The sequence below is a fragment of the Crocuta crocuta genome, unplaced genomic scaffold (assembly GCF_008692635.1).
Source record: "Crocuta crocuta isolate KB4526 unplaced genomic scaffold, BGI_CrCroc_1.0 scaffold102, whole genome shotgun sequence".
Classification (NCBI taxonomy): domain Eukaryota; kingdom Metazoa; phylum Chordata; class Mammalia; order Carnivora; family Hyaenidae; genus Crocuta; species Crocuta crocuta.
The window spans coordinates 5,985,117-6,010,676 of NW_027530019.1; the positions used below are offsets into that span (position 1 = coordinate 5,985,117).

At 40.4% G+C, this 25,560-nt stretch overlaps 1 protein-coding gene across 3 annotated transcripts in view; it reads right to left on the reverse strand.

Annotated features, from left to right (window-relative positions):
• Window positions 1–25,560, reverse strand: part of SLC12A1 (solute carrier family 12 member 1) — a 98,754-nt gene that overhangs the window by 24,837 nt on the left and 48,357 nt on the right. For all 3 annotated transcript variants that reach the window (XM_077764326.1, XM_077764325.1, XM_077764327.1), the window contains exons 12-19: window positions 25,252–25,375; window positions 23,390–23,491; window positions 21,087–21,242; window positions 17,317–17,416; window positions 16,068–16,179; window positions 8,143–8,283; window positions 5,567–5,673; window positions 1,758–1,840 (exon numbers count right to left, since the gene is read on the reverse strand). In XM_077764326.1, coding sequence (XP_077620452.1) covers window positions 1,758–1,840; window positions 5,567–5,673; window positions 8,143–8,283; window positions 16,068–16,179; window positions 17,317–17,416; window positions 21,087–21,242; window positions 23,390–23,491; window positions 25,252–25,375 — 925 coding nt within the window. The remainder of the gene's footprint in view (window positions 1–1,757; window positions 1,841–5,566; window positions 5,674–8,142; window positions 8,284–16,067; window positions 16,180–17,316; window positions 17,417–21,086; window positions 21,243–23,389; window positions 23,492–25,251; window positions 25,376–25,560) is intronic.

Sequence of the window (25,560 nt, forward strand, 5' to 3'; positions counted from 1 at the left end):
TTCTGGTAGCATTTCCCACAGGAGATGGTTTAAAACTGAACCAGGATATTGACTTCATTAAACCCACTCTTCTCTTTGTGTTGCCCATTTCCAGAGGCAGTACCACCATTCATGCAGTCAGCCACGGGGTTCTTTTTCACGCCTCCTCTTTTCACATCCAACCAACCCCCAAATGCTGCTCTTTGTGTCTTCAAAGTACCTCTGTCCTTTCTTCTCTATCCCTAGCTTTAGTTCAGGCTGTTTACTTCTCTGCCTTTGATTATTACAAAAATCTTTTTGTCTCTCTATTTCCATTCTGGCCGTGTAACTGAAAGAGTTTGAGGTGTAAACCCTAATTTGACCACATTACTCCATCACTTAAATCTCTTCAATGGTTCTGCACTGTCTGCAGAATATTTCCACACTTTTTAATATGAAAAATGAGGCTTTCAAAATCAGGATCTTACATCAGCAGGCTCAAGTTTAACTATTATCTGCTTCATACTTCCTACTTCAGTAACCTGAATCCACTTTGGGTAACCCATATACCCCATTCTTCCATAATCCTGTGTATTCTCACCTTTAATTGATGCTCTCCTCTTTGCCAGGAATGCTGTTTCCCAAACTCATTTCTCTCTCACTCAGTATTGCCTAGTTAACTCTACTCATCCACTAGATCTCAAATCCAAGGTAATTTCCTCCAGAAAGACCTCTTGGAGTAAGATGCCTCTCTCTCTTCCCCCTTATACTCTATTGATATACTTATTAGCACACTAATTCATTTTGCACCATCATTTACACCATGCCTGGTACACAAGAGACACCCACAAAGTTTCTCTTTAAGTGGTGGTCATCAGGGGACTCTGTTTTGAAGTTCATCTGAAGAGGTAAGCCATGAATTAGTGCCCTGTCCTACTGTTTCAATGACTATTTAGATGTGTCCTTTATTTCATTCATAAGCTTAAACATAAGTTATAACATAAACCTAAGTTTAAACATAAGAGGGTATGTTTAACATCTTAAGATTAAACAAGTATACTGGGGTGCCTGGGTGGCGGTTGAGCGTCCAACTTCACCTGAGGTCATGATCTCATGGTTCATGAGTTTGAGCCCTGCATCGGGCTCCAGTGCTGACAGCTCAGGGTGTGGAGCCTGCTTCGGATTCTGTGTCTCCCTCTCTCTCTGCCCCTCCACCGGTCACACTCTGTCTCTCTCAAAAATAAACAAACATTAAAAAATTTAAAAAACAAACAAACAAGTATACCAAATCCTCTGAGGGAAAAAAGCAGAGTTACTAATCTGAATTAGTGTTTCTGCCTCGGATTTAGATTAGTGATGCACAGCATGGTACATTCAGGCTCATTTCCATGTTGGCTGTAAACCAGACCATAGACTCTTAAAAACAAAATACATGGTTTTTCAAGGAAAGAATTAATCTCTATTTTCTCAAACATCTTGCAGAAATTAATTCAGCAGTTTATTTTACCAAAGGTATTTATTTTCAGTGATGCTGGCTTTGTGGTTCTGCGATAAGAAGAATAATTTATTACTGCCCTGGATTATTCTGTATTTCTGTTGAGCAGGACAAAGGCCATTTATGTTAGCAATGGCAAAAACACTGGGGAAGTGTATACACCTCAGGTCAGCACAGGAACGTAAGCTCCATCAATAGGGGGTTTTGTCTGTACGGTACACTGCTCTACCCCCAGCACTTCGAAAAATACCAGGCATGGAGTAGGTGCTCAATAAATATTTGTGGCTTGAATAAAAGTACATACCTTGCACTTGAAGAACCTGAGAGATGTCAAACCCTTGGCTGATTCTGACTATGACCACACCAATCTCAAAATCAAACGCATCACTGAAAATGGAAGCAAAGTGGTTAGTGATTTAAATGACTCCTTTAATCCTGAGGTTTTTGCACTAATAGTAAGAGAGTCTAAGATTCTCAATTATAAGATTTTAACATAACTAAGCTATGAAAATTCACTTTAGAATACAGTCAAGAGCTGATGCCTTTTCTGTTAGTTTGTTTTTCTCCCTTTATGCCTTTTAAAAATATATTCTGGATAAAGGTAACTAATTCATTTACTCTGGAACCAATTATTCAAATAATACTGTCACCTAGAATTTTGATTAAGAGCTTGTTAGATGCTTTTAAAGTAATTGTGTCTTTTCTAACGTAAACAGAACAATCACTGAAATATTTAGAAAAGAGAGTTTCCAGGCTGCAAAGACCCTTTGAAATTATCAGCAGAATCCCTACTTATGGAGAAATAATCCTACAACATTTCTGACCTCAAGTTCCCAGTTAAAAATATCTCCAGTTCCTGTAAGGAACTTTCACCATTGACTGTGGGCAGACTGTTTGAAGGAATGCTTTTTCATGACAACCCAATGCTGCTGGCTGTTGCGACTTCTCCACACTCAATCTAATAGAATTAGATTATCTAGAAGGAAAAGAAAGGCTCTCTTTCTATTAGAAAAGTAATATTCTAAAAATATTTTAGAATATTTTTCTTTCTGCTCTAATTATGGGGCAAATCAATTAGTACTTTGAGTTCATTAAAAATTTTCCCCTTGATTCCTTTGTTCAGTCTCAAATGGATCTGTTTCAAATGGATCTGAAGCCTAGGACCCTTTCCATAGAAGGTCACCCTCTACAAGAAATCATGCAGTTTGTGATTGTCTTACCATAGGCAAGCACATTCTAATAGCCAAAGTGAACTTGAATTTTCAAATAATGATATGAATAAATTCAGTGAAATATCAATAGCCATTCAAAATTCAATCCGTAAATAATCTTCACTTAGCAACACAGACCTAGCAAAAGTTGCCACAAAATAGATCCCTGATAAATCTTGTTTCTAATTGTCCTTGATTGTAAAAAGGACACAGTGGGTTCCACAAAAAAATATTTGAGTTCTGTGCTAGGCAGAAAAGTTTTAGACCATCCCCCCCCCAACAAAGACATCCACATTCTAATCCTAGGAACCTGTGAATATGTTACTTTAAGAGGGCAAAAGGGACTTTGCGGATGTGATTAGCTTAAAGACCTTGAGATGAGGAGATTAATCTAGATTATCTGTGATGGTCCAGTGTAATCACCAGGGTCTGCAAAGTGCATTTGGGAAGCAGAAGAGGAGGTCAAGGCAATGTGGTATGACCCATCAAGAGTTTTGAAGATGGAGGAAGAGGGCCATCAGCAGTGGACTGCTCTAGAACCTAGAAAGGGCAAGGTTAGGGATTCTCTCCTAGAGCTTCCAGAAGGGAATACAGCCTAGCCTACACCTCGATTTTAGCCCAGTGAATTAGTGTCAGCCTTTCAGCTCACACATCTGTAGGCTATTAAGTTTTGTGTTATTTTAAGCCACTAAGTTTGAGGTAATTTTTTTATAGCTGCCAATAAAAATCAATACAGATTTGAATTGAAATTAAGCCATACCTAAGAATATTATAAGCATTTAAAATCTCTTATCCAAAGAAAAATGATAAAATTCTATATGATTATAATAATACCCCCATGTTAACAGTAATACTATGGATTACTCTAACTCACAAAGCCAAACAAAATAGTTAGAAAGGGAAATATAATACAATACGGATGTATGATGGTCTTCCCTTCTATATCGACCTCGCTGCTGTGGTAGTAAAGTCATCTAACTTTACTGAGTCAGCTAAGTTTTATACTAGTACAAATCTGAGCCACCTTAACACTGAACTTTACTACCAAGAAGACCAATTATTAACTTGGTATAAAATCCAGAAGTCTCCGTGGTCTAAGATTACTGGGTTTGATTATTTTGGTCCCTTTGGATTCCTAGAATGTTTGGGATGGAGGAGATGTTGGAAGGTCATTTTGTATTAATTAATGGACACTTAATGACTGACGGTTTACATATGTCTTCTACTTGCTTCAACACTTTTCTTCCCAGAGATGAAGATTAAATTTCTTCCCTCTCCATCCCCCTTTTTTCCCCAGTGGTAAAGAGGAAATTTTACTTTAGAATCTGGATAACAGAGAGCAGATCTAATCTATTTCCAAGAATGGTCAGCAACTGACTGTGTTTCTAAATATATCAAAATGCTGGTTGGTGAACAGGGTAAAATTCTACCCTGATCACCTGCTGTAGCCTTAACCTACTGAACTTAGGGTAACACCAGGGGTTACATGGGAACATGTGGCATCCAGGGTTTATACCCCTGGGAAACACAATTCAGGAGAATGCATTTAGTACACAAGTTCCCCATATTAGAAGGACTATTAAGTGAATTAGTTTGGTCAGTAAATGCGCAAAAATTTCAGAAGATGAAAATTATTTTCTTATACTTCTTTTCAATGCACTACAACTAGAATGCTTTTATAATGTTCCTTAAATCTCCCCCAAATAATAATACAATGCTCATTCTAGCAGGGGCCAGGACATAGCCTGGTATAAGAAGCACTGTGTATACATGTGCTTGTTTTGAAGAGGTGAAGATTTCGTTCCTGTGTATTACAGACTTTCAAAGTTCAGCCAGACTTCTCCGGGCACATTCTCTACTCTGTTGCATGGAATCAGAGCAAAGCCAGACTCCAGGCAGGATAACGTCGATTTTCAGAGCTGTTGACACAAGATGGCTGTTAGCATAGCTAACATTGCCCCCCTTGAGACAAATTTGGCTAAATATTTTCAAGACTGGAAGAAAGGCTCAGTTTCCTAGAATGGTCACTGAGGATACTCTGAGCCTTTCTGTATGTATAGAATTCATTTTCACGTATGCAGAAGAAGGAACCAAGCCAGGCAATACTTCCGCTATACGTGTACTATTAAAGACAGCACAGCGTTGTGGTCATGAGCTTAAACTTTGAATTTGGATAGTCCTGGGTTGGAATTCCAGCTATGTCACAACTGTCATTTTCTGCATGTTACTTAATTTTTAATGTCTGCATCTCTACTTACAAAATGGGAACAGTATTAGCACTTACTTCAAATTCGTCTTGTGGGAATTAAATGGGATAATTCGTGTTACGGACATTAGCCTGGTGCCTGCTAGTCTTTCCAAGACTATCGTTATTACCTTTGTCCCAAGACTTTTCCAATATGTAGATATTGGCTGTCTGTCACATCCCATTTAAAACTCACTTTTTGTCCTTAAAGCAACCCAGAGACACTGACGTATGAAAGCCTCACATCAGCAAAGAGGGATCTGAAGCTCAGGGGTAGTAAACTCCTTATCCAGGGCTCAGAGGAGACAATGGCTGAATGGGAGACACCAGCCAATCCAAGATTCCAGGTGTTTTGAAACATCACCTCCTTCCTTACTTAGCTGCCCTTTGCTTTTAAACTTATGAATGGGTTTTAAGGCTACAACGCTTAATAATCACCTATTTCTGTGACACAGAGTTTCCTCCACCCTGCTTCCTCTGACACTATGATCTCCTCAAGTTCTATTATTGACAGTGTTTCTTTCACTTTGTAAAGAATTCAGAGTACCAGGGAACGTCGTCTTCTCAGGCAATTTAACCTGGTACAACAGCCCCTGTTATGTACTGCCCTGGTTAGTGGTTTGTAAACAAGAACACGTCTTGAAAGCCATCACTTACTGTATGATTCCCACATAGTTCTCAATCTCTGTCAAGGGAGCTTTCCTCCAGTTTTTTTTATATCCAATCACCAGAGTGTTGGGTTTCATTCTTCCTAAGCCCGAGGCCTAAACAGAGAAGATAAACACATGGGCAAGCCTTTCCACACCAGGAAACTACCACCGCAAATGAAAAATAATGTCCAAAAGAGCACCGAAGTAATGTTCTGAAGATTCTGAAGATTAGATTACATTTTAGTGCATGTCCTTCATGCCCGTACCCAAGCATAAAATAGAAAGATTAGTTCTAAATCATCTCAGCCATAAATGGATTTTAGATGACAGAAATGTAGCTTTTCTAAATTAGCAGTCATTTGCATTTCTTCTGACACACTCATTAAAATGGTTCAATAATTTAAAATCAAGTGAGGGTCAGCTTAACTGTTGGCATGCGTGTTGTAACTTAGTGGTTCAAAGCTCATTTCCACCTGTTTTATCCATAATGTCATTAGCAATAAAATCCATGTTTGGAAAATTCTTAGATACAAGGATCACTGAAACTTGTACTTCTATTATTTATTGAAGAGTAACGGAGCTATGTCTCTAGGACCTAATCTTCTGACAGTATCATTAATAGCCATCTTCCAGATCAGGCTTCANGGCAATATTATTGAGCACCTATTAATTGCAAAGTGTTATGTCAGGTGCTGTGGAAGAGCAGTAAAGCATATTCTTTGCTTTAAGGAGCTTGGAATAAGGTGAAGGAGGCAAGGTACACACAAATAATTATAATTCAAGTGCACACACAGTAGGAACTCTTACGGAAGCCTAAAGGAATAAAACTTGAATTCCAGCTGCGTCTTCATGGATGGCTTCAAAGGAAAGGTGACATTCATTCCGGATCTTGCAGGCCGGTTAGAGGCTGACAGGCATGGAAAAGAGCGCAGTGGGAGTGAAGGAAGAACACTCTGGGTCACAGCAAGAGTGAAACCAGTGACCAGAGCAGAGCACGTGAAATGGGACAGTGGTGAGTAGGCGGAGACAGGCATTGATGGAGGGTTCCTGAAATAAGCTTTGCCTCCACATCTGTTGTGCTTCTCCTAGAAATGTCCTGCTGGCAGGACAGCACCTTAGAGCCATCGCTTGGTGCTCAGCAGATACACGGCAGGATGGAGGGGATCTTTTCTGTGACTACAGTTTGGGAATGTGGTCATTTGTACCATAAATTCTGAGACGCAAAGGAGGCTTCATCCAAAATGGCATAATGGTCAGTGTTTCCCTTTAATACCACCCTATCTTGCCCTTTGTACCCTACTTTTCTTTAAGGAAGTTCAAGCGAACAAGCTTTCTGCATTGTCAAATGTTTTATGGTTTCTTCTGGATTAATGTAAGACTTGTTTTCCAGGCCTGTGCCTGTGTCTTTTCTCTCCCTGCTTATTCCATGTCAGACCACCTGTTCCTTATGGAAAATTTTATTATTTCACCAATCTTCCATGCTAATTTTAGCTTAAATGTGTAACCTTCCCAACATATTTCACCCTAGGGCTCCTGGAAAGTAACTCACTACATACAATTGTCTTCTTAAAGTGACACCTATTTCCATGGTTTAGCAAATTAATAACAGGTGAAAAGATGCTCATTGGGGGTAATAGGTCTTTCAGAATGGTTTCTAGGCATATGCAGCTACTTTGCAAGAGTTCTTCCAGAATATTAGGGACAGCAGTGTACCAGATAGTCCTAATCTCCAAAATAGTACAGTTTATTTTTTCTTTCCTGCCTGCATAGGCATCGGTGTCACCTGGGCGTCATCCTGAATTTTGACATTCCTGTAAATGGTAACTCTGAAAGCAAATACATCATTTGGTACATATAGAATCAAGGCTTTCCAGCCATATTAAAGACAAAATGATTAGAAAGCCAAGCCCTACAGTTTCTTGGGGTCTCTTGGATTATTTTAAGAATACTTCACCATTCTATTATGATCAGAACTCGGGAGAGATTCTGTGTACTTATTACGGGGTGGGGGGGGAGGAAAGAATAAGGGAGAAAAAGATAAGAGAACCGAGGGCTTCAGTGTTGAGCCACAGAGATTATTACATTTTATTCAACATTCTGGAAATAATTTAGGAGGATAGGGAGATTTTTCGCCCAGATCACCATGCATTTATTTAGTCGAATCTAGCAGCCTGCCCTCACGCCATTCGCAGAAGAAAAAAGGAGCAGAATGCCAGACTTGAGCATTGCTATATGCAGTATGAGATGCAAAAATAGTTTGAAGTTTTAATAGGATCCTGAATGTCGTCAACCATCAGAACAAATTTGCATTTCAATAAGTGTGGGGACAGAATGTATGCTGGTGGCCAAAGGCAACCTCATTTTCCATTTCCAGCGTATCATCCATAGTTCATTGTAATAGAACCTCTCTGCTTTTGTTTTAGTTTTGCCTCTCCTCGGGAATTCACAGTGAATTCCTTAACCATCTGCATTGATCTCTGATGCGGGGCTGCCTAACTGGAGCCATTCTTTTCAGGAGCCTCATTAACAGGGAGTGCTAATTGTCTTTTGCCTCTGTACTCCTTCCCTCAATGCCAGCCTTACCTGAAGGAGACTTCGGACACCATCTCTGAAACAGTCTGCTGCTACTGCAGCATAAAAAGCCTTGATTTTGTTCTTGATAAGCCAGGCCTGCTTTTTTGCCATGCCACTGTTCATCTCTTTAACACACAGCTTGCGCGGTCCCTGTATGACACGATGAAATATTGGTTAGAAACCCTGCTATTATCCATTGCACTGCTGTTGTTTTCTAAAGGACAAAAATAGCCAGCAATGCCCCATCGAGTTAGGAAGTGGGAAAGAGGGAAAAACACCTCACTAAACAGGGTTCACACAGACTCAACCTCTTGGAGGAGGCCTATGCTGCTCCCATCGTTTACTTTCCACCCAGAATGTCCAGATGCATTAACACCTGCTTAATTAACTGCTTCATGCCAGTGAAAGAAAGAGCTGAGAGCATCATGGCACAGGAGGAAAATGCTGAAAATGAGACTGAAGAAATTTAGGACAAATACACAATCTGACTCAATAGCAAGAGGTATGTTTAGGAAAACTAAGGAAATCTCAGCTAGACCCCAATCTGAAGAAATGGGCAGAGCTCATGGGAGCCGGAACATGGTGGGTTGCCTCTTTCTTTGGGTAATGGTGACATACTCCCATCCAAATAAGTTACGATTCCCCCCTCACTCAATGAATCTGGTGGGAACAGAAGTTCACATACTGTGGTACAGGAAGAACAGGGGAGCTTAAGAGAGAAGAAGGCAGGTATTATGGTGGTAGATGAAACATTACACAATTTTAAGATTTGAGTTCCGGAAATTCATTTTAACTAAAAACTTGATTCTTTGTCTTCTTCCTCAAAGGTCCAAGCCAAGTCTTTTCTTTGCAAGTTTCAAATCACCCTGAAAAGTGTTTCTGATGATCTATAATGTGCCTGATAGGATATGAATCTACTTCCCTAGGAAATTCTTTCAAGTCATGGACAGATTAGGTATGTTGTTGAAGTGTCTTAGATTTCTTACAAGCCACCCAGGATCTGGATGAAATGCAGCGGGTAGGTCTGGAATGAGGCTTAAGATTCTGCATGTCTAACCAACCCTCAGGTGACATAGATGCTGCTGGTCCTCAGGCCATGCTTGTAGTCACAGTCTTAGAGGGTCTCCGATTAGAGAGAAAGGGCTTGGAACAGATGAAAAAGATACCAGGCTTTGTGGTCTGCAGAAGTGGTTTCAAATCTAAACTTGGCCATTTGGAAGAAATTAATTATTTCTGAGCTTTGCTATATTTTTCTGAAAACAGGATAAAATCTCTATCCTGCAAGGTTGTTTTGAGCAGTAATGATAAAGTGCCTAGTCTGGAATATAGTAGGTGCTCATTCAAAGTTGGATGCTTTTTATAATACTAAATGAGTTCTCATAATCTTGTTGGAGCCCCAGACCTGTTTCTACCCCTGTGTTTGTTCTACGACAGAGTGCTGAATAGGGAGCTGGCTCTGGCACTGACTGGCTGACACCCCGGTGTGTCATGCGCCCTTCCTCTGTGTGGGTCCTACATTTATAAAAATAAGGGAATTGTCTAGTTCCTCACTGTCCAGTATGATAGCCCTTACCCACTTGCTGTTAAGCATCTGCAATGTATCTATTCCATATTGAGATGTGCTGAAAATGTAAAATACACACTAGATTTTGAAGCCTTACGATGGAAAAAAAGAATGCAAAATATCTCATTAATATTATTTATATTGTGCATACTGAAATAATATTTAGGATGCATTACATTAAATAAAATATGTTAAACTTAACTTTTCTTGTCTCTTTTTACTTTTTTGATGGCTACTAGAAGACTTTAAACTACATATGTGGCACATATTATGTTTCTGTTATGCAATACTAGATGACCTCTGGTCACTTCCATTTTGATATCCTATTTGAATTGAATCAGATTCTTTGTGTACTAATTTTAGTATTTTTTTCTAGAACCTGCCAACTTCTCAGAAGACTTGTAAGAAATGTTTCAAAACAGTTTGGATGGCTTACTTTACAGTTAACAAAAAAACAAGAACCTTAAAAGATGATGGGTAAGTAAAGATACAGGGAGGGTAGTTATTAAACCAGAAGACCTAAACTATAGAAAGATACGCCATTATGGATAAAATTCTGCTTAGGGTTCTAGAATGTCCATACATTTTGAACTATTAGTTCTCCTTGGGCATTCTAGACTCCATCAACTGCAAAGAAAGAAGAAATATTTTTTCAGGGAAGCTCAATGGTAACAATATCCATGCAACAGAAGAACAACCAACAGCTAGAAAAGGCATTGGGCCATCAGTATATTGAGTTGTACCACAATGACTGCGACCCCTGGGGAAAGTGACATTGATTTAAATAAATACAGTCAAATGTATGTCTGTTATTGTTACAAAAACCCAGATTAAGCATTAATTGTGACAGAAAGATTTACTTTAATGCCTAAATTTGCCATATTGAGAAGTCATAAAAATATTTCAGACAGAATCTCTCTTTGCTAAAAAGCGATTATAATATCATTGGAGCACACTTACTAATGTGAGGCAAGGCTGCAATCCAAATGTAGTAAGGAAAAATAAGCTAACAAAGAGGGAAGACATACTGGAATATAATTATTCAACATTCAAATATGTCATAGTCACAAAAATGATTTTACCACTCAATTAAAATATTGTAGAGATCAGCTCAGTTAGGATCCAAAATATGAATGCATAAATTAATTCAGGGTTTGAACAAAGAAGCCCTAAAAATCTTGTATATATTATAACTCCGACATTGACTGAGAAAGGGCAAAGAAATTCTGATTATTTAGTCTGGAGAAGTAGTTGATGGGATGCTACTTCAAATGAATGAATATTACAAAAAGAATTTGCGAATGAGTTCCAACATCATTAGGAACAAATAGGGAAATCTGGGCCAAAAGCAACGTTCTTTCCAACTTTCATTTTTCAAGACACTGAGAGTCTTACTGCTCTGTCTTTGCTTTCATTGCCGCTCTGGTTGGAACTGTGGGAAAGAGAATTTTCCTTTCTGATGTGGTCCATATTTCATCTCACCATGTGCCTAGTGCCCATTCTCAGGTCATTTCATTTCTCCTGCATTGTGCCATGTCACTCTCTTATGAACATCACTGCAGAGACTCGATGACTAAAGAATAATAGATGCATCTATAAAAAGGCATCAGCTTGGTGGCTGTGAACGTTGACATGAAGAAGAGGTTGAAGATCGAAGAAAAAATGAAAACTTGTGTTTCCTCTGGCTCATCTGTGCTTGAACTGCCCTCTGCTGTGCCAGAGTTAGGAGGCAGTTGTGTTCCCTGAGTTTCCTGAAGAGTGTCGTTGAATTCAAATAGAGCTTTAGGTTTTATTAAGTTGTTTTCTAAATTTTAAAGAGGAAAAAAAAAGAAAAAAGGAAACAGTAAGGGTAAAATTTTGTTAAAAGGGCATCTACATAAGGATGCTGGTGAAAAGCTATCTGTCATCTCCTTTACCACGAAGGGAGAGAACAGGACAATCAAGGCTTGAAGAATGTGAAAGAGTAGGCAAACATTAATCAGAATAGATCTACATCTTGGCATGCTTATGCGAAATGACTAGAATATCAGCACACCTCAGGTAACATTGCTTCTGGGGAGGGAGAGAGCCATGAGCTAAGTGGTTTTCATAGGGACTTCAGCTCAAGCTGCAGTTTGTTTCATTTTAAAAATGAGTAGAAACACTTGTGACAAAAATGTTAACAGCCATTAATTAAAAGAAGTAGAATATGGGTGTCATTTTATTTTATATATAATCTAATCACATGAAATTGCCTGTATTCAACCATTTTGACCAACAAAAATGTAGATTTCAGATGCTTCAACCTAATATTTTTCTTCATTTCGAAATAAAAAATAGAAGCAATCTAAAAAAATCTCTTTATTTTTCAGCCACCAGAACAGCACAATGTACTTAATAAAAGATGCCACTGTACACTTGAAAGCCTTTTGCAGTTTTAAGACAAACAAAATTTAGAAAAGAGCTAAGTATTGCATTTGGGGGAGGGCAATAAAGGCTTTATCTGATTTGCATTCTAAATCCCAGATCAATTGGATCAAGTTTCCATCTTTAAAGTATATTTGTCTTTGATGTGTTTTAATAAAAAATACCCTGCCTTTGAACTAAAGCCGAGAAGTATATGAGTGAGTGGCTGTTGGGCACACATGATGCCTTCTCCCACAGGGAAGGTAACTGTGAGCTGGCAGCATCTGATTTTTAGAACTGAGCATAGTGTACCAGGAGAACTAAGGGTATATACATCCAAACTAGGTTCTTATAATGATTGATTCTATTATCTCTGTAACTCTTGTGAATAATTGAGGAGACTAATTGACAAAGAAAGGCAGTGTGTTTTTTTGTCAGGCACACAGGGTAGAATTAGTGGAGACTACAACCCCAGACTTAATACTTGCCTGTTGCTGAACCCACTGAATTAAACTATGCTTGACAATATGCGAAGACACTAGAAGGTAGAGTCCGACTCCCTCTGAACGTTCTATGGTGATAAGAATCAAGTACAGAAGAAGAAGAAGAGAATTAACTTTTGTTTAATATAAAGCCTCCTGGGATATAAGTATGTCAATGATTTATCATGTGGTAATTCAAAGGAGAAGAATAGCCTATATTCTAAGTTACCAAGTTGGATTCCTTAAAAGAGATGCCCATATTTGTCTTGATGAAGGTACCTCTGAAATCTGAAGGCTGGTAGGAAAGAAGCAAGAAGAAGAGGCTTGATGGATGAGTCTATGAGTTAGTTGAATATTTGGAAGAATACAGTGGAGGCTTGGGGTCCAGCAAAAAGAATAACTCTTTTGATTTAATTCCAGCAGCTTTGTGGGCTATGATATCTAGCCCAGAAACAGAAATGTTTCTGTTGTAGGGCTGCCTGGGTGGCTCAGTTTTGGATGAGTGTCCAACTTCGGCTCAGGTCATGACTTTGAGCCAGGTGTCTGGCTCTGTGCTGACAACTCAGAGCCTGGAACTGCTTGGGATTATGTGTCTCCCTCTCTCTCTGCCCCTCCCTTGTTCACACTCTGTCTGTCTCTCTCAAAAATAAATAAACATTAAAAAGAATTAAAAATGTCTCTGTTGTAGAAAATGGCAGCTGGGGCCACATGCTTTCCATCGGCCTACCAGCACTGAAATACCAGTGAGCTTTGAGCCTTGCTCCTTCCTTGTAGTGTATGTAACCACATTTCAAGGTAGCTCTGAAATAACTGAAGGCCAGTGGAGGGATGGAGCACAGAGCCTGCTGTCCTGTGATTAACTGGTGGGAATATGTATCTCACTGTTCTATCATGATCATGTTGTATACCTAAAAAAGTCCCAAACTCCAGTGCCTGGATCTGGTTTCCCTAAGAAAGGATGCTTCCAGTTTTTGTTGAAAGGGATATATTTTTGGAATGAAATGGCAACTATGGCATACCAAAAATAATGATGGCGAAAATAACAATACCAGCAATAACAACTAAAATTAATTGAGCATTTAGTATTCGACAGATGCTGAGCTGAGCACTGGTAAGTTCATCTGATAGAATTCTCACAATTCTGCAATGTAGGTGCTATTATTGTTATTATTATTCTCATTTTCTAAAGAAAGAGAGAACATCGAGACACCGTTAAGACTAAATTATGTACGTAAGGGATTCACAGCTAACATGTGGCAAAACAGTGATTCAGAACCTGACCGTGTCTCAAAAGCCCATGAGCATCAGCTTCCCAGAGTCAAAAACTGCGTTGTCACCTCCCAACATCATCTTTCCTATTTGACCTTCCCCATAGACTGGCCTAACCACCAATAACAGTGCTTTTGAAAAAGTTTTCTAATGGTATGCTGACTTCCCCCATGTCCCCTTCAGTCTGTCTCTTTGCAAAGATGATCAACGACTGAGTCTAGAGTTGAGAAGTGCTGACAACATCAGCAGCCCCAGGAGCTCACAGAGAGTAACTAACTGGAAAGTCATTAACTGATGCAGTAACTGTTTTCTGTCCCCGAGGGAAAGTCAGGGCCTGGGAGCGTGACTCGCAGGCCTTCCTCAGAGAGACCAGCACGGTGAAATATAATGTGGTCCAATATACCTGTCAGACAATAGGGCCACTGGAGACAGACATAGGTGCCTGCTTCACATGATACTCCACATTCACGTTCGTTTATTAGAGTGAAAGCAGCAAAGGGTTAATTAAAAGCAATATCTCTTGTCTCTATTAGAAGACCTTTCCTCCCTTGCCAATATAGGACTGTTTATACTCTCAGTTCATTTTTCCTGTCCTCAAGATATTTTATTGCCTGCTAAACTAAGTTTTCTCTAAATTGCTGGAGAAGAGAAACACCCCAAACTGCTTATTCCATCAAAATCAGCTCCTGTATTATATTGAACAAAATGAAATTCGGTAATCCAGGGCACCAAAGTTGATAATATGAGAGAAGGGTGCTTGATAAGATTTTTTAAAATCCTCTGGAGTCACAGTTGGTCATTACTTAACCTGTCAATCTAATGTAGTCGGTAGGGTGCCTTCCGCTCCCCTTCTGGATAATTGCATTGGGTTATATTGTCTCAGTTACTAGCATATGAACACTTAGAGGAAGGTGAATGTGACCAACTTGCTTCATTTAGCAAGTACTAGAGTATTGCTAGTATAAAAAGATGTCTATGTGCTGGTCATGATGACGTGCGGTAAATTTGTCTCTGTATCATGGCACAGCCATCTGGCCCCAGAATTACACAGCTTCTTGACAGCCCTATTCCCTAGCATGTCCTAGAAGTTTGAGTAGTGGTACCTGATTCTAACAGCACTCCCGGGGACAGGAGTCTGCTAGGGCTTTCTCCTCATGAGGTAACGCAAAGCACAATCAGGTGGCCTGGACTGACATCCTGATTCGGCCACTTTGTCATGTGACCCTATGCAACAATTCAATTTTCTTGAACCTCACTTTTCCAACCAATAAAATGAAAACAGGGAATCTTTTTTCCTTTCCACCTCACTCGGCTGTTATATAGATCAAATAAGAAAAACTGTAGGAAAATGCTTCAAGGAATAGATATGCCCTATAAAAATACATTGAAGTAGCTAAGAATTTTGAGTGGTGTGTGTGTGTGTGTGTGTGTGTGTGTGTGTGTGTGTGTGTGTGTCAGAGAGAGAGACACAGACAGAGGTAGAGGTAGAGACAGAGATAGAAGGCGTGAGTGAGATTGTTAGGGGAACACAAGTAGAGATAGGCTGGTCTGAAGAACTTAGACTTATCATTTTGTTATGATTTTCATGCTTTCTCCTCACTTTAGAGACTGGTAACTGGTCAACAATCCTGGTTCAATTTTTAGCTTCTACTTTTAATACCTCCGGGAAAACCATCGTAAGTTTTCATTAGTCTACCACGTACTTCCTGCTCAAAAAGGAACTCATTTAGCTCCGAATGTTTATCTAAGCCATGGGAAACTTGGCTTAATTCCCTAGGTATCTGTAGTGTCATCAATTTTATCCAAATATTTAATCTAAATTCTATGCGCTGTCATTTCAGGACATTATGTCTGGTTTTCTCCTCATCAGTTAATCTATATAATAGCACTCTCTGGCTCATTCCATGCTTTCATATTTCTGTGGACAGTTACCACCCCAAATGCCTTCACTTTATTTCTGAGCCAGTTCTCTTTTTCTTGTCTCAAAGGCCATCACTTGGAAATATTTATCACTTTTAGTTGGTCTCCTATGAAATCTGAAACACTTTTTATCCACTCGTTTAAATTCAAGATCACGGCCCTTGCTAGTCCTTGCTCCATGAATCAAGGGAAAGGGCTCTTGTCCAAACTGCCTTGCCATTTTCTTATCACAGCCTGTACCCACCTGGCACGCCTAAAACAACACAAGGTGAGCGGGGAGGGAAAGCACCTTCCTGGGATGAAGTGGCTCTTACCACAAAAACTTCACAGCAGATGCAAAGGCCACTGTTCTTGGTAAAGGCGTGAGTAATGTCCAAGAGGGCAGGCCTTGTCATGGGCCCCCCTGTTAAGACAATGCACTGGGGCCTGGAAACGGAGAACAGAAAATGTGAGAACTGGCCATTTCAAGATGCCTGTGAGCCAGAACAACCCCAGTGGAAATGGCAGGAACAGAGAGTTTGGCAAAATGGGATGGCCTCTCCCCTGAATATTTTTTGGGTTTCTCATCAGAATTCTTGTATCATTCTACCTGTTCATCTTGCCATCTTTGTATTCTTGGTTCATTAGTGATGGCAAAATGTGATGTCCAAAAAAGGTGGTCTTGGGTTCCGCGTTTCCCCTCCTCTGTTTTTTGCACTCTCCATGGGCACCCTCCACTGGGACCCCAGGATACACCTTCCATGGGCACCCCCCCCTTGCACTGGGACCCCAGGATGCACTAGGATATACTAGTACATCCCCAGGTAGGATGTACTACCCTATCCTAAATCTCCCATATAACCTGTTACTCTCCAGCTAGCATTTTCATGCTGCTTTCCCTCATCTTCTTTGCAAAACTCATTTTTTTTAGGTTGCATTCAAAATAAGATACAACTAATGAAGAGTTTAAAATGTTACTTTGGGGCACCTGGGTAGCTCAGTTCGTTAGGTGTCCGACCGGCTCAGGTCATAACCTCACAGCTTGTGAGTTCAAGCCCCACGTCAGGCTCTGTGCTGACAGCTCAGAGCCTAGAGCCTGCTTCAGACTCTGTGTCTCCCCCTCTCTTTGTCCCTCCCCACTCACACGCTATCTCTCTCAAAAATAAACAAACATTAAAAAAATAAAAATAAATAAATAAAATAAAATGTTACTTTTCCTAAGAAAATTCAATAAGTCCCAAAGCCTTAAGCTGCATGAAGATAGCACCAATGATTAAGGTTTTGGGGATTTGGGAATATCTCTATGAAATCACACCCTTAGATCACCTCTCTATTTCTGTGCATGGAAGGTGACACCCAGCATTATGAAGGTTTGTAGTTGGGAGTGGGCATAGCTCAGGGTGGAAGAGAAGAAACACTCGCTCACAGCGGTGCTGTTGTGAAAATGAGGCAGTTTTGTACAACTGCCTATTCCTAGAATATACCCCTAGTGTGTATCACTACTCTTAAGTGCACTGGTCTCCCATAAAGGAAACCCACTTCTAATGTAGAGCAACACCAGAACGCCTGCGAAGTTAATTTTACCTGAAATTTTTCACATGGTCTTCCACGGTCGTTAATTCCAGGGCATTGTCTAATGCACTCACATAAGAAAGAGCCTGTGTGGAGGAGCCCCAGTTCACATCTGCGGACAATGGAAGAATTTGGCGTTAAAAGTACTGACCTTCCCTCTGTATAAGCTGTTGACTTCTATGATTTTCCTTGGGTATACTATCAGTAAGGAGTGCCCAAATTAGAGAAAACACTGTAGTATTTTCTAGAGAGAGCATTGTGTCCTTTTATGCACACTTTATGAATTCTTAGAAGTGAGATCTCTCTTTCCAGCTAAATCAGACTTTAAAGATTCGGCCCCAGAAACTTTGCTTGGTAAGAGAGGCTATGTGATAACCACAATGCAAGTGGATAGACTTGGAATAATGGTTAGCCCCTGAGTAAATTCAAAAGGTCTTCACAAATTCTTGAACTGAAAGGAAAAGAGGCATTTTTGTAAGCACAGATCGTGTGCAGCAATCTTCATCGTTTGAATAGTAAAGCTAACAGCTCAGGGATTCTTCTTTTTGGGTATCCATAAAGAGAGTTTAGCAAGCGTTTTAAGCATTTTAGTTTTATCTTTTAGGACCTAATCTTCGTAATAAGGGCGGTAAGCACTACCATCTCCTACCATTTTAAAAAAATAATAAATTAAATATTAGATGGGACCTCTAAACTTTTTTTTTTTTTTTTTTATTTCTAGGAGACAGAGAGAGAGAGAGACAGCGTGAGCAGGGGAGGGTCACAGAGAGAGGGAGTCACAGACTGAAACAGGCTCCAGGCTCTTAGCTGGCAGTCGGCACAGAGCCCAGAGCCCGATGCGGGGCTCGAACCCACGAACGGCGAGATCATGACCTAAGCGAAAGTCGGACGCTTAACCGACTAAGCCACCCAGGCGCCCCGGGACCTCTAAACTTTTAAGAGGTAGCCCTGATTGGGAGTGTAGGTTCACTCCAGATGGCGGGACAGAGTCATCTCCCTAGTCCTGCTTGGAAAAGGCAGGGAGATGGTGGGGAATAATTCTCTAGAGAGAAAAAAAGATTAATATTGACTTAGTATTGATTATGCACCACGTGTTTAGCAAACATAAGGTTACTTTGTTCTTATAAAAATCCTACTAGTCAACTGGATATTTGTAAGTAAAAAGTGAACCTTGAACCATTCCTTACAACATGTGAGGAATTAACTCAAACTGGATACTGGACATAGATTTAAGATCTGAAGCATTAAAATTTTTAGAAGTTTGTGACCTTAGATGAAGGAAAGCTATTATAGATTAGAGGCAAAAAGCCAAATCATAAAAGAAAAAAATGATAAATTAGACTTTATAGAAATAAAGAGGGGTGTCTGGGTGGCTTAGTCAGTTAGCTGTCCAACTTTGGCTCAGGTCATGATCTCATAGTTAGCGCATTCGAGCCCTGTGTCAGGGTCTGGGCTGACAGCTCAGAGCCTGGAGCCTGCTTTGGATTCTGTGTCTTTCTCTCTCTCTGCTTCTCCCCTGCTAGTACTCTGCGTCTCAAAAAGAAATAAACATTAATGAAATTAAAACAAAAAGGTAAGGTGATTTGGTTAAAAGCAGGGAGTGGACTAGACTTTGGCATCAGGCTCCATGCTGACAGCACAGAACCTGCTTCAGATTCTCTATCTCCCCCTCTCTCCCTCTGCCCCTCCCTGGCTTGTGCGCTCTCTCTCAAAAATAAATAAACAAACATTAAAAAAAAAGAAATTAAGAATGTCTATTCTTCAAAACAAACTGTAAGGAAAGTGGAAAGGCAAGTCGTAGCCCTGTAGAAAATATCTGCAGAACACGTACCGCTAAAGGATTTGCATCTGGAATATGTAAAGAACTCTCACAACTGAATATTAAGAAAACAAAACTTAGATGCTCAAAAAAATGGGCACAAGATTTACAGAGGCATTTGACTGAAGAAGATATATGGATGGCAAATAAGATGTTCAACATCGTTAGTCATTAGGAAAATGCAAAGCAAAGCAAAATGATGGGATTCTACATCTATGAGAATAGTTGCTGTTTTTTTTTTTTTAAAATCAGCTGACAATACTAAGTGCTGACAAGGATGTGGAGCAACGAGGACTTTCATCCCTTGCTGGTAGGAATAGAAGATGATACTGCTTCTGTAGAAAACAGTTTGGCAGTTTCTTATGAAAAAAATATATATTCACTCTTACTGTCTGATCAGAAATCCCACTCTTAGATATCCCACTCCCAGAGAAATGAAAACAGAGGCCCACATAAAGTCCTGTGTACGCATGTTTATAAAAGCTTTACACATAATCACCCCAAGCTGGAAACAACCCAAAAACGTCCATCAGCTGGTGGTTTTTACATTTTTAAAATTTTTAAATCATACAGTTTTAAAAAATTTTTCAGATACAGTCATTCAACAAAATACTACTCAACATAAATGAACAATCCACTTACACATGCAATAACGTGCATGAATCTAAAAACATTCTGCCACGTGAGAGGAAACGTACACAAAGGCTCATACTACATGATTCTATGTAATACTCTGAAAAGGCAACCAAAATCAGAACAGTGGTTGCTAGGGGCTGAGTCAGGGAGGAAGAGATCAAGTACATCAGAGTGGGAAGGAACTTGGGGCGATGATGGAAATGTCCTCTGTCTTGATCGTGGTGGTGGTTACAAGACTGTGCAAATTTGTCAAAACCTACAGACTGTGCATCTAAAGGGGATGTATTTTACCATATGTAAATTATGCCTGGTGCATAAAGTAATAAAGAAAAACAGCAAACAAATCCCTCTGAGGTAGTTACCGGCTCTCTACTTTACTTGTGCAGTACAGGTAGGGGACCCAGGAGGGTGGCTGGGGGCTGTCCGGCTCCCGAGACTGGGCCTCTCTGTACCACACTCTGGTCTCTAGCTTCTCCCAGCTTCAGCCTACCCTACTCGCTGATTCAGAAGTTAACACCCAAAGTTCAGATCTAACTGAATGATCTGTGGCAGCTTCTTGTTGCTCACAGAATCCTTAGCGTGACATTATGTTTCCTATTTATCCGGCCCAACCTACTCTTCCGCCCCTTCTCCTCTCAGCACCCAAGAACTCCATCTGTGTCACAGGCCTTGAAGCTTCTCCATATGCCATGTCCCTGCATGCCTCCTGACTTCACTCATGCTTTTCCTTCTGCCCAGAATAACCTTCCCTGGCTCTATCTGATTTGTTCATTCAGCAAATATTTATTAAGCGCCTCCGGAGTGTTGGCCCTGGGAATGCAAGCCATGAACCAGAAGAGTCTTCCTGGACAGCTCTAATCGCTCCCTCTCCTTTTCTCAGGAGTTTGCTCATGCCGTCGCACGGTACTTACTATACTGTATTATGGCTAGTTGCTTGTAGACGGGTCAGTGAACTCCTTGAGGACAGGGACTATATCTTATTTATCAGGATTTTTAGAAGTTGATATAGTGGGGTTTGGTATCACATACTCTACTTAAAATGTCAGCTACATCTCTCCTGTCACCTTGACAAACGGTCAGCTCTTTGAACTTCAGTTTCTTCATCTGGAAGATGGCTCTAATGATACCTAACATATAGCATCATTGTGAGGATTTAATGAGTGCATGGTATATATATAGTTAACTATTATGTTATGCTATATTTTTGATATCCAGTCTTCACATTGTACATCTAAGCACATAGGAGGTATTCAAATAACCATTTATGGAATGAATGGTTAGTTAGGGAGTGCTTTCAAAACCCCCTCGTATACAGTCCTTATCTTACCTGGCTTCTTATAAGTCACGTAGATATAGAGAAAGAACTCAATGACATAGGTGATGACAGCTGCCCACCAGTTGATGACAAACATGACTGCACAGCACAAAACAGCTCCAAAAAGAGATACCCACATGTTGTAAATTCCATATGCAGGTCTCCATCCTAAAAAAAAAAAAATCTCAGTGCATAAGAAATACTTTGACACTATTACTTTATACCACTACGTATGATTGGAATGAAGCTTGGGGCGCCTGGGTGGCTCAGTTGGTTGAACGTCTGACTTTGGCTCAGGTTATGATCTCATGGTTCATGGGTTTGGACTCCACGTCAAGCTTTGCACTGACAGTGCAGAGCCTGTTTCAGATTCTGTCTCCCTCTATCTCTGCCCCCCCCCCCCCACTTGATCCCTTCTTTTTCTCTCAAAAATAAACTTAAAAAAATTTTTAGATGCAGGCAACAGTTTTTCCTAGCATAAAAATCAGAACATTTAGGTCAAGTTCCCAATTCTGTTATTAGTTTTCTGTGACCTTGGGGCCCTGGCCTATGAAAGTATACCAAATAAGAATGCTATAAATACAGAAAATATGTTACTCATGGCCTCTTCATATTTCCAGCAAGCCTCAATTGCTTTCCCAAACTATGAAAACTTAAGCCTCCGGTATCTATGCCATCAGGAGTTAAAAGGAGGCAGGAGATATGAAAAGAGTGGGGCCTAGTGGGGGAGGAGGGGAGAAACTACTTGGTGTCCCCAGAAAGCAGAGGTTAAGACAACGGGCTTGTGTTGTTCCTGTGAAGAAGGTAGAGCTTCATCAAAAGTCAAGCCAGTAACTTCCTGCTAGCTCTGTCTTTACCTCCATTATGTAAAGAGGATAGTCCTTGCCCTTTCAGAAATAATAATCTATGGGGAAAAGGGAGAAGCTTTCCTGTAATGCCTTTTAGAACCTGATGCATTAATGTTTTACATTTTACAGCTAAAATATTTCTCACGGTTCATATATGCATGGGGGTTTCCCATGCTGCTTGCAGTGAAGAAGCTGGGAGACAGTATGGTCAGGCTGGGGAAGTTCTGATTTGAAAGGCATTTGGTCTACGGGTGAAGTACATTTTAAAGGTGGAGTTGCCAAAACACAACAGAGCATTCAAGGTCTTCGGGAGCAATTTCTGAAATGACCACCAGATGGAAATAGCACTTTGAGAACATCACTGGAAATGCTTTTATTTTTCCGAGTCTGGCTGTGTGTGTGTGTGCGCAGCAGAGGCAGTGTGTGTGTCATTTTGTGGGTTTCTGTATCCATGTGTCTCTTTGTGGTTTTTTATTTTTCCTCTCTCTTGTCCTCTCTTCCTCTTTCACTCCCTCCTTTCCACTCTTTCCCCCTCCCACCTCTGTGATTTCACCTTGCTTTTCAAAGATGACCACAACGTGGCATGGAGGCACACTTTTCTATACTTGTATTCACTGACTAGAACTTTCTGTTCTCTGCTTAAAAGAGAAAACAACAGAAACAAAAGTTCCTCAGTTGCCCTCCGGCGCCTAGTGGCTTTGTGTGGGTGAAGGCTCCCCTTCCATCCATATTTTGTCTTATGGGCAGCAGGTTTTCCAAAGGCAGCTTGAGACCACTGCAGGCTCTAATAGAGTGGAAATGTGTTTACATCCCTGATAAAGGCACTCATGGTGAAGAACTTTCTGAAGGTCAAGAGTGACGAGTATCAATTCTGGTGGAAAGGTAGAAGGAATTCTAATAGCCAATGAAAGCAAAGAAGAGGTGAGAGGTGACTAGACTGGGAAGGTTCTTTGGCATGAAATTTTGCACCGCTTTCAACCACAGTCGGAGGAGGGCAGGGACGCCACTGGTTTCAGTGTGAATCTGCATCGACTGTACTCAGCAGGTAATTATGGGAACTACTCATCCTTCTCTTCTGCACCATGAGCAGGAAACAAATTGATAGTAAGGAAGTTTCAAATATATACATTTATTCCACTTCTGTGGTCACTTTCACCCTGGAAATAAATAGTGGTGTTTTTCTACTGCTGAAATAAATGTGGTTTCTCTTGCAATGAATAATTTATTGCCGCAGGAGAAAATTGACTTTACGGTTGGTCAAAAAGGCCATTGCTCAAATGATTCTTTTTCTATTTCAGAAGCCACCCCCCCCCCCAACTCACCAAAATAAAGTGGATTACGCTGCCCACTAGGATATAAGGAAATATATAAACACAGATTGAGCACTTTTCACTGACTTATTTCATCTTATTGAGACAAACTAACTGCCTTCTTAGGCTTATTTTCGTTACGAAAAAGTCAACTTACCCGGAGATTTAGCATAAGAGGCATGGAAGCAGGAGAAATTAATAAGTGCGTATGAGGCCAGGAAAAAGTTGGAGATGATGGGGGCGATGGTGTTCAGTTCCGCTGTGAACGAAGCAGAAGTGAGCATGTACATATGAGTGATGAGACCAGGGGCTGAACAGCTGTCACCGCCTAGAAGCTTGACTTTATTTGGAAATTGAAAACATAGCTAGCATCTGTCAAAGTTTAAGAAGCTAGTGATTTTTCTTTGGGGTTGCATTCATTTAAAAATATATTCTAGCCTGGGTTTCCACAAAGTAAGACACAAGAAAACCTACCAATGAGAAAATAGACAATAGGCAGTAACTCTATCTAGCAAACATTCAAGCGGGCGTGGGTAGAGGGTTCGGGGACTGGGCAGATGACAAGCTCCCCTGTAGGTCTTCCTGATGCTCCAAACCTTACCTTCTTTCTCTGCTGTGGATACAAGCATTATTTCTCTGCTGTGTCACCAAGCTCTGCAGTGTGACAGATTAAATACCAGGGCACCAGCAATGCCCAACTGGAAATCTCCATCCCCAACTTACTCTTCCTGACTCTCAAAACTCTTGCTAGTCATTTGTAGCCCCCCCCCCCTTTTTTTAGACATTTCTAGGGAGTTCTACCTCTGAAGGTTTGCCAGAAAATTTTTACCCTGGTACCTAAACATCCAGTATGATTTAATCCTAGCTGAATTGTTTGCTTATGATATAGGAAATAATTCAGAGACATTGTCATTTATCTATCAACCTCAGTGATGCAAATGCAACTGGCAGTTGGGTGTGATTCTAGACCACAGACGCCAGCAAGGAATAGGCAAAAATGGCGGCTGTGAAGCTTGTGCCATGAAGCTTAAGGATATTATTTAATTTATACAATTTTTAAACACTTAGGCTATTCGAGCACATAAATGTTCTATGGGGCAATGATTTGAGGTCTTATGCTTATTTATATAATGGAAACTATTCTGTAAATAATCGCTTTTTATTTAATCTTTTAAAAATCTAACACACACAGTCATATTTTCCACCTCTTCAATCTTGTAGAAATCTTATCAGAATTCAGGAATTACAGTCACTTCCCGAGTTTATGTGAGGATGAGGAGGCTTTATTGTTTAGGGTCACTGTGCCGAGGAAGGCTCTGCCCTTCTAGGCAGAGTTATCACGGTCTTGCTTTTTTCTTCATTTCCTCTGATATGCTCACCAGCAGAGGTAGCACCTTAGGGAGGAATGAGGAACATGCAGCCCAAAGTTGATGAATGTGCCTCTCCAGGATTATGCAGCTGTTCCTGTGTTGCTTAGGAGAAGAAGCCAAGATTCGAGTCTGGGTACGTGGTTCTTAAACCTTAGTGGTCTACAAACCTCCTTAGGAATTGTAAACATGCAGATTCCTTATCCCCAGAGACTCTGATTCCAACTCGGGTTGGGTCTCAAAAATCGGCACATTAACAAACCCCATGTGATCCTGATTCTGATATGGGCAGACATATGGACCATATTTTGTAAATGGCACTTCATTTCTTCTGCTAGCTGCCAAGCCAGGGGTTGTAGAGATAGCTGATAGCTGGGGAAGACTCTGGAATTACACAATATCAGGGAGCTTGGAGGAAGGATTCACTTGCGTTTAGTTGGATGGATTTCCAAAAGTCAGATTCAAAGATTCAAAGTCTACCTCAAGTCCTCAAAGGCTCTCTACACACAAGGATTCCTTGGGTTAGACAGACTCCAATATTCTCAATTGGGACATTAAACATAAAACAGGCAATTTGTTAAGCTGAAAGGAAAACCCTATCAGTAATCCGAAGAATTCCCTGGCTTTCAGGAAGCAAGAGAAAACTACGCACCAATAAGAATGAACGCCATGGCTATAACAAAAGTGAGAATGTATCCTCTCAGGGGTTCATTGTTTTTCCCGTATCCCTTTGCAAAGAACTGCAGGGCTTTGTAGATGTTGTCCTTGCACAGCGCCTAATGGAAAAGAAGAGATTCGTCATTTATATCTATGCACAGTCATCTTCCCTAGGTGATTCAAACAAGAAGATTTGGGGAAAGATGAAGTGGTACACGATATAGGCACAAGTTAACACAGCAGTTTATCATTCTTTATATTATTTGAATCGATCTTGACTATGTGGCAGACAGCATTTGAGCCA